Source organism: Poecilia reticulata, linkage group LG13, assembly GCF_000633615.1.
Source record: "Poecilia reticulata strain Guanapo linkage group LG13, Guppy_female_1.0+MT, whole genome shotgun sequence".
Classification (NCBI taxonomy): domain Eukaryota; kingdom Metazoa; phylum Chordata; class Actinopteri; order Cyprinodontiformes; family Poeciliidae; genus Poecilia; species Poecilia reticulata.
In genome coordinates this window covers 10,195,457-10,204,570 of record NC_024343.1, presented here as the reverse complement: position 1 = coordinate 10,204,570, position 9,114 = coordinate 10,195,457, and the positions used below count along the sequence as shown (strand labels likewise).

Here is a 9,114-nt window from a genome sequence, read left to right as displayed (position 1 = left end):
ATTTGTTCATAACAGTTCTTTATTAAGAAGCACTAACCCAACAAAAAGACCATAGGTCAGTGGCATTCCTCATTTATTAATGAATAAAAATTGGACATGAAGACATGCACACTAAAAACCAGTGCAACAAACTGACAACCCTAAAATATATTTTAATTGTCTGCTTTTCCTGCTTGGAAAGAGCAAGAAAAATGAAAGTCACCAGTTTCTCTTTAGACAAACCTTTCCAATAAAAAAAAAAACATAAAAAAAACTGCCCACTAGTCCTGCAATGTGCAAACTTATTGATCTTTCCTAAATAACATTTACTTTACATTTACTCATTCAATCCCTCCACTGAACAGGTCGCTTCTATAAATCAAAGCGTTCACATTCCGTCAGTGGATATCAAAGCTTTTACACTGTAAATAAATGTTTGTTTTTTTTCCAAAAATTTGTAACTTTACATATAAAACTAAAAACAAGATTAGGGTTGGGTAGTCGGGCAGGGGTGCACTCGTTGGTGAGACAAGAGGAAAACACAGGCAGATGGAGAGAGGCCGGAGGCTGAGGTCACGCTGCTGCCCTCATCTGCATGGAGTCACTTCCAGCAGGTCAACAATCATCACTTCATGCTGGAGTTCACTGCTGCACTTTGGGCTTCCCACACGACAGGCTGACTCTGACAAAGAGTTAAGTACTCAGGATATCTGTCCATGCAGATGCTGCATTTAAGACTCAAGACAGGTTAAGAATTTTTACTGGACCAGAAGAAACGTCATCAATGGTTTCTTTATACCTTTGTTGAATTTAAATTAAAACAAAATAAAAGGAAAAAAAAGAAGAAAAGCTGAACCCATAAACATGACTTATTTGTTAAAGGATGTAATATTTCAAACCTTCAAATTTGACATGTTCTCCCAGTCATGGTACACTTGTTTAATTGCATCATTTGGCGACAGTTTCCCCCCCACACCTAAGAATTTTTTTATGCAACAAACAGTACCCTTTCGATTATTGCCTTTACAATTTGCAAATATTCTACTTCCTGACATGGATATTAAATTAACATGACCATAATTAAGAGAATGTGTCCAACTCTTTTGATTTGTGTCAAACATTGGTGACCGTCAGCCCCAGGGCTCGTCTCCGTGTGTCTCTCAGCGCCGGTGGCGGCTGTGTCCTGAGTGTCCGCTGCCGCCATGGTGTTTGCTCTTGTGGCTGCGTTCCCTGTCCCTTTCGTAGGACCGAGACCTCTCCCTCCGGTCGCGATGTCCGCTTCCCCGCTCGTGTTTGTGTTTCTTTGAAGAGAAATCAAAAGAGCGGTCTCTCTCTCTGTCCCGTTCCCTGTCCCTGTCCGCTTTGACTGGAGTGCGGGATCGAGACCGGGTGCGCTTCCTCTTGTGACCAGAGCCACCGCCCCCGCTGTTGCTGTGACGCCCGCTGAGTTTGGAGTCGCTGTTGCCGTGGTGACTGGACTTCGACTTGAGATGAGGGAGAAGGGGTGAGGGCGGGTGTCGATGAGGCAACGGGCTGCGGCTGTGAGAGCGCGAGCGTGACCGAGAGCTGTACGTCCCTGAGCGACTGCGTCTGCTGTTGTAACTGGAAGCACAAGAACATACAAGAATTTATCTGCAGCTAAAACTTTTGATCAGCTACAATAAACACAACTTACATGTGTGGACGTAAACGAGAATGGTTGTGAAGACCGAAATAAAACTTACTGTCTGCGATGAGAGGGGGATCTGGACCGTGATCGTGTTCTTGAACGAGAGCGACTTCCACTCCTACTGGTCCTGCCGATCTTTACCTCCTTCCTCAGCCTGCAGAGCAAACAGATTGATCAGTAAAAACGATCAACCTTTGATCGTTTTTACGATCAAAGAGTCCCTTGGCTTTCTATGAGCCAAGGGACTCATAGAAATATTGAGTCTCTTGGCATAAACCTGTTAAGTTTCTTACCCGTTATGTGGACTCTTGTTGACCTGAGTCCGGCTGTCGGGCTCCTTCTTTACTGGTTTCATAGTCTGGGGGTTTGGGGATTTCTCCTCCACCTTCACCACGGGGGAGCAGGGCTTGGAGGCCGGAGAGAAGCCGCCTATGCCAGAGAGCGCCGGCGTACCGTCCGGGTTCAGGCCCTTTGCCTTCAGCTTGGCCTCTGCCAAGAACACCTTCCGTCGCTCCACCTCCTTCTCAAGCTGTTCATAATTAGGCTAGAAAGGAAACAGTTCAATTTACTAAAAGCCAAAATGTCAAATTGCAGCATTCTTCACATTATAGATCATGATATGTTTAGTGATTTTTTAGGCCTGTTTCCACAAAGGTCAGGATTCAGGGGATGGGAGAGAAAATGAAGGGGAAAAAACTAAAGGACAAATGGATGAATGAATAATGGGGATTGATGGACAGCATTCAGACAGTAAAAAACTCTAAATAAAATAATCTTGTTATAGGAACACTGCAAGATTTTAGAGCAGTGGTTTCTCTCCTTAAATTGCTTTGGTTTCTGCTTGCGCTTATCTACAGGGATTGTAATAGAATACATCAAACTTTGTCTCAATTAAATAAACACATACTGTATTTAAGCATTAGCAGCAATATCCTAAAAGGTTCTTGTAGCTCAAAATGAACCACCTGATTATCACACCACATCTCAAAATAATTACCTTCTTCCTGGTGTATAGTTTCAGGGTAGTAATGCAGATTTCTTTAATCTCCTCTTCAGTAGCTCCAAACAGTAGATACCAATGCGGTCTGGTTGGCAGGGGAATCTGGGAAAACAAGCGCACAGTTCTATAAACCTTCGCACCATGCTGTGAATTATTCATCACTTCTGTAATGGAGTTTGGAGTAAAAGCAGGGTGAAGGAGCTGATCGCATGTCGTCTCACCTGCAGAGCTCGGGCAGCGAGGTACATACAGGCACAGGCGATGGTTTCAGGCTGGAACCTCACAAACACGTTGGTCCTCAAGCTGTCATTCATGTAGTTCCTAGATGGACAACCAGAACACACAGACAAAAACATAGCATCGTCGCTACACAAACCCAACTGTCAACCAATCATGCAGCACCAAACAACTACATACTAAATATCAATTTGCAACATTTATCTCTACTGCCAACATATAATCAGATTTTTTTTCTTTTTCGAAATCAGTAAAATTTATAAACTCCAGAATCTGCGGTTCAAGCACAACTGGATGCAAGTATTTCAGCAGACTTGCACAATGTAATTGTATCTCACTGATGCCATATAAAAGTAATTACCCTGACGTACAGAAGATACATTTTTACTTTAGTTTAAAAATAACTGACAATATTAAATTAAGATCTCTTTATTGTTGTGTTTAACTTTGTCCGTTTCTCTCCGGGGAATCCATGGAGCTGCTGCATGTCACAGAAAGAATGAAGACAAGACTGATGACCATCCAAGAAATTTTAACTTTCCAGGGTGTTTGATGATGACGGAGACAAACACATGCTCTCTAACAAGGGAGACATGCAAAGACAATGAAGAAAAAAAAAAAAAAGTAAAGCTAGCTTCACTTTCAGATGGTTGGATCTGAAAGAAAAAAGCATGGTGTGTGTGGAGGCATGCGGGGTAAAAGTTATGATTCAGAAGCCCTGTGATGTACTCAAATGAGGAGACTAAGTTTTTCACTATCATGTTGGTTTATGTGGATTTAGGGTGCATTGTTGAAACCATGTCTTGCTTCAGTGAATGATTTCAAGCAAAGAACTGAAATAAACTCCTATAGGTGATAACCGCCGGCATCCACTTCACTTTGTGGAAATATCTGCTCCATTTACACTGGATATGCATTTGAAATCTCTGCAAAATGCATCATATGCCAAGAGTTTGTCTAGAACAATGATTTGGGAATATGGAAGAGTCGGCATTGCTTGGAATGTGAATTAGGCGTACTAATGATGGAATTAGGTAGAAATTTGTCATGAAAAATGATGGTAAAATCTTTCAGTAATCCTAATCTAACCAAATGAAACCACAAAGTAATTATGCCTCAACTAATTGCGAGTCGATACGACTGTAAAGCTGTTATGAGCGTCACAATGATGTCCTTTTTTCTAAGCTGTATAAAACTAGATCTTCCTTAAGTGGTCAAAGCTTTCCTTCCTTCAAACCTGCCTTTAAAAACTGACCAGCGTGAAAATACTTTTAGCACTACTACAGAAAACGCATGGCCGTTCGATTCTGTTTGCTGCGAGGATGAGACGGGTCCTTGAAGCCAAAACCCGAGAACCGGATCAGCCTGTAAAACAGACACATGTCTGGACACCATGTCAGTGGGGGACAAGACACAGTATTCTACTGGTAAATGTAACAAACAGGCAGGTAATGTGGCCAATAGAAACAAAATTCTGTTCTGACTGAGTTTACTTCATTTCTAAATGCAAGTAAACTAGAACAAGATAACCTATCTGTAACTACTTGACAAGAGAGCTATTACACTTGAGAATCTGTGTAGCAAGACCAAAAAATACAAATCCTTTTGGACACCCAAGAGAAAACAAGACGATGCTGGCTGTTGGGAAAGGCCCGCCCCCTTCAGTGAATCTTGCACTGGGACTGGCTGTCAGGAGAAGGGCAGCCAGCCAAAAGGGGGAGCTTCCTGAGGTCATGTGGTTGGAGGAGGCAGAGTTCAGAGGTTCTTTATGTGACTTACCAGCATGGACTACCCTTTAATCAAAGAGTAGAGAGAAAGGACAAAGTTAAACCAAGTTCCCTGGGCACTGGGAAATAAACACTCTCACATGTAAGGGCAGATTAGAAAGTGAGGCAATTAGCACGTTTGCAGTACAAGAACTTGCTAAACCTCCCAAAAATGAGCAAATCACTTAAGAATAGAAAATAACAGTTGGAAGGATTTAATGGAAGTGATCAAGTGTAACTCTCAGACCTGGGCAAAACTAACATTGAAAGTGGTTCAAATGTGCAACTCTTCAACATGAGGACTTTAATATAATTTTACTGGCATGTGGGGCTGTCTGGATTTTATGTGGAGCATCTGAATATGCCAGAAATTTCAATCATTTGAAAGTAATTCAGCTCCACCTTAAGCCCAGGTCTGGCAGCACTTCTTACAGTTCTGACTAGTGTTGCTGCTGTGGGGAAGTTGGTTAAGGACATGTACATGAACTTACCAGGCCGTTTGGACTAGTGTCTGGTTCTTCTCACATTCCAGGAACTGAAGGTACATAACGACAATCTGGAATCACATATAGATCATGTGTTAACAGAACAGTCTGCTGCTCAAACACAAAACAGAGAAAGTCAATAGTCTAATGCAGTTCTTACTTCTACCAAATGTGAAAAATTAAAAACAGAAGCTGTCTACCTGAATGAAAATAAATTTCCCCAACATTGCATAAAAAGAATCTTGTTTTTAAACTCACCTTGTGCGGATGCTTGACATGCACACAGAAGCCCAACTCCTTCAAGACTCGTCGTTCCGCTTTGATGACTTGGTTTTTGGTATTTATGTAGTTCTGATCAAGTATCAATGGACTTGGAGTCCTATTTCATACAAAATTCAAAATCAAACAGTGGTTCCCCTTTCACTATAAATGTATGAAGGAGAAAGTGCCCTTTTGAATTCTTGCACTTTTTTTCCCCCTTGCCAACCAACTTTAAGCAACAAGTTACACTGTTTGCATGCCTAACAGTGTGCTGGGGGCTTGTGGACTCTTGTGGTTCCAGTGAAAGCTTGGAGGATTGTCCCTGGCATGATCATCTCAAACCATCGCTTCAACAGAAATATCAACTTCAACTATAATCAGTGATTTTAAGGCAGAAAAACATTTCCAAACTAGAACTAGAATCTCACCAAAGGAAAATCTACCAGAAATACTGTTGATTTTTACTGTTAGAAATACTGCTTGCTAACAAATGTTCACTAATGTGTATTGGACAACCCAAGCTATAGGACTCATCAGATCTATTTGGATTAAAACACAAATATAGAAGTAATGCAAATATACTAAGATTTTATTTGAAACAAAAAACTGTAAAAAGAAAAATTGGTGTATTCTGATTTAAACATACTCCCCTCAATTTCTGTCACAAAAATTGCTATAAAATGACTCCTGAAATTAATTTCATTAGTATCAGTAAAGCGACTGACCCCTCCTTTGTGCCATCAAATGCTACTTTTCATATTTTCATAAGGATGTTTTGATGTCAAAGAAAAAAAACAGGAAACTAATGCTACACTCAGACATGCAAGGCAAAATATATTCAGAAAATTTAAATCTATTAAACCAAATAAAGATGAGCATTAAAAAGTAGCTCTAGGAGTCTCTAGACTATCACTTCTTAAGGATTTGAAATTATAGTGGGAAATAAAAAAATAATTACATTCATTGAACTGCATGCACTTTAAGGCAAAAAAAAGAAAAAACATCAAAAAACTACCATTGATTCCAAGGGATCAGTTAAAAACAAGAAGATATTTCTGTAGAAGCCATGGGTTATAGAAGATGAATGAAAATTTTTTTTTCTTTGGACAATCAAAAATGCATGGTGAGAAGCGGTCAGAGAAGAAATCTACATTACCCCATGGTCCACAGCTTGACGGACAGAACCCCCAAGCTTAAGACTGAACCACAGGAGTCCTCAAGGTGCCCCACGGGCCAAGGACCTTCGGCCAACCTGCCATCCCCGATCCCAGTGCCCCGCGGTGGCTCAGACCATGGTAGTCTCCCACAGGTGGGGGCGGGATGGGCCTCGGGGGACGACAGAGACCCCCTCGCATCATGGTTGTCATGCCGACTGCTTCATCTTACGTACCATTCCACATCACCCAGGATTTGGTAAATGTAGCTGGTCGCTGTTAGTTGGTTGCAAGGGAAAAAAGAAGCCAAGTTAATGCCAAGGACTAGAATCGTGACATAAAGAAATGAGGCAAAGTACAAGTGCCTCATCCTTTACAAAGCCAAATGTGCTTTTTTTTTTCTTTTTCAATTTTTGTTCTTAGTTTTTTCCATTTTCCAATATAAACTTTAAAGGTCAAATTGATGTTACATGTAGACAATAACAGTTTGAAACTACCAGTGAGGCTGGAACTGAAAAGATTTAAGATGGTTTAGAGTGCATGGATAAACAGAAGGGCACTTTCACATTAAAAACAAATCAACAGACGACATTCTACACCGAATAAATGCAGTGCAACATATTGTCCATGTAACAAAAGGCTGAATCTACAAGAATGGTTAAGATTTCTGGCTGATACTTACTTTTTGCCTCTTAGCTGTCTGAGGTGATGAAAAACATTGATGACATCTCGTATTCGCCGTGGTGCTTCTTCAATCTTAGACGCCAAGTTGATACAAGCCATAGCAACAATCTGAAAGATGATAATGACGCAAAAAGATTGGAAGGAAAATATATCTACTTTCTTGATGCAACTTGTGAATGCGTTTCAGAGACAGCTTCAGAACATGTTCAGACTGTAAATGAAGCTAGTTTTAACTTATTTACTTAAGGTAATGTTTTCTTTCAATAATTGATTTGTCAATCAAAGCTGAGCAAATTCCATAATTAGAAATTGAGAATATTTAGTTGGCAACCCCTAATAAATGGCTTGACCAATATATAGCTAGGTAACATTATCATGCATTACAAAACCTATTTTGGACTCTTTCACCTGAAGTTAACAATGTGCTTATTAGCATGAATAATGAGAACAATATAAATGTTCAATATGAATGTATGAGAATGAGAACAATATAAATGTATTAACTGATGTCCATTTTCTGCAAAATGAGTTTAAATGCCTAGTTGGTGCTTAACATCTATGTACAAATACTAAGCAAAATATCTGCCAGAAAGATGTCACAAGCTCTATATCTGAATGGGTTATAACATGTTAACAAAATGTGGTCAGAAAATCAACTTTGAAGCTGATGGCCATTAACCATTCTATTTTCAATATGTTAAAATCGGCGCTGTTTGACTCAGATTTAGCTGTCATGTGCAGTAACTAGTGTGCTACTACATATCGGCACCTTACTTTTTAACTATTAGTTCATATTAATATAAAAAGAACGAGCCTAAATATTAACGTCAAATATATGAACTGAGCCCCTTTATTTAAGACTTTCGGATTCACTTTTTAGTCCTCATCTACCAAGTATACTTCCGCTGTGGATTTCAAAAACCTTAAACAATATGGCTGCCGCTGAACGTCACTATAACGTTCAGTTGTCATCTCGGGAGGTTGAAGAACTCAGCTAATTGAATGAACTTACCTCGAAACTGTGTTTGACGAAGGATTTGGAGTAGAAGAAACGATGGAAAAGGACCTGTCCCGTTGCCATGGCCACCTGCGAGAAAAAGATAGGCCATGTTATTAATACCAGGTCTTATGTAAACCTTCCTAACCTTGCACAATGGCCCGCCGCCATTTTAATTCCACCACGCCAACGTCAAAAGGCTAAAGTTAGCAAGCTAATAGCTAGGCCGCACCTTTAAAAAACATATTTCGTATTTTACATAAATAACTTTCATAACAACATCCACTTAGTGGACTTTAATATACATATATATTTGTACCTGGGGTAACCGGAGAAGAATACCCGCCGACTGAATCAGTTCACAGCCGAGGATACGGAGGTCGGTCTCGGTGTTCAGGTCGAGGCCGTCGAGCATAGACGGAGTTGGTGATAGTCTTTCCTCCGGTATCACCGAGTTGTCTATCGTAAGGTACACTTCCGAGTACACTTTGTCACCGATGAGAATGCCATCGTTGTTAGATGCGTTAGAAGATACAGAAAGAGGACCTGCGGCCATCTTCATCGGACACTCGGCTGTTAGCGGCTCACGCAGCCTCGACAAACACCACGGCTGAGAAGCGAGACTGTGACAAAGCACTGTACGTCAGCGCCCTGTGGCGACGCAAACGTCTGTGCACATCCGCGATGGAAGAAAATAGTTTCTCAATGCTTAAATGTCACTAACCCACAACTACTCTTAAACTAAGTGGCGAAATATATATTTAAAAAAATCAATTTAAAAATAAATGCATTTAACATTGTGTTAGAATTCAGTTCTCCTCATCAGCGCTGCTAATTTGAAAAACTGAAGTTATTACATGACGTAAGTTTTAATATAATAAC

At 40.4% G+C, this 9,114-nt stretch overlaps 1 protein-coding gene across 1 annotated transcript; it reads right to left on the bottom strand.

Annotated features, from left to right (window-relative positions):
- Positions 1-8,875, bottom strand: ccnl1a (cyclin L1a). The gene is made up of 10 exons (XM_008425327.2): positions 8,552-8,875; positions 8,248-8,322; positions 7,234-7,343; positions 5,395-5,515; positions 5,143-5,207; positions 2,870-2,969; positions 2,646-2,750; positions 1,942-2,192; positions 1,704-1,802; positions 1-1,581 (listed from the first exon to the last, which is right to left on the bottom strand). Exons 1-10 carry the CDS (start codon positions 8,792-8,794, stop codon positions 1,140-1,142), a joined length of 1,611 nt encoding a protein of 536 aa, XP_008423549.1. The 5' UTR covers positions 8,795-8,875; the 3' UTR covers positions 1-1,139.
- Positions 8,876-9,114: the final 239 nt, after the last annotated feature.

What these genes read in the sequence shown, in the direction of transcription:
- ccnl1a (XM_008425327.2), bottom strand. Translation starts at nt 8,794, where the DNA reads ATGAAGATGGCCGCAGGTCCTCTTTCTGTATCTTCTAACGCATCTAAC. An exon ending in ATGTCAAGCATCCGCACAAG is followed by an intron (nt 5,208 to 5,394) that starts GTGAGTTTAAAA and finishes ATGTGATTCCAG; the next exon opens with ATTGTCGTTATGTACCTTCA. An exon ending in TCGCTGCCCGAGCTCTGCAG is followed by an intron (nt 2,751 to 2,869) that starts GTGAGACGACAT and finishes TTGTTTTCCCAG; the next exon opens with ATTCCCCTGCCAACCAGACC.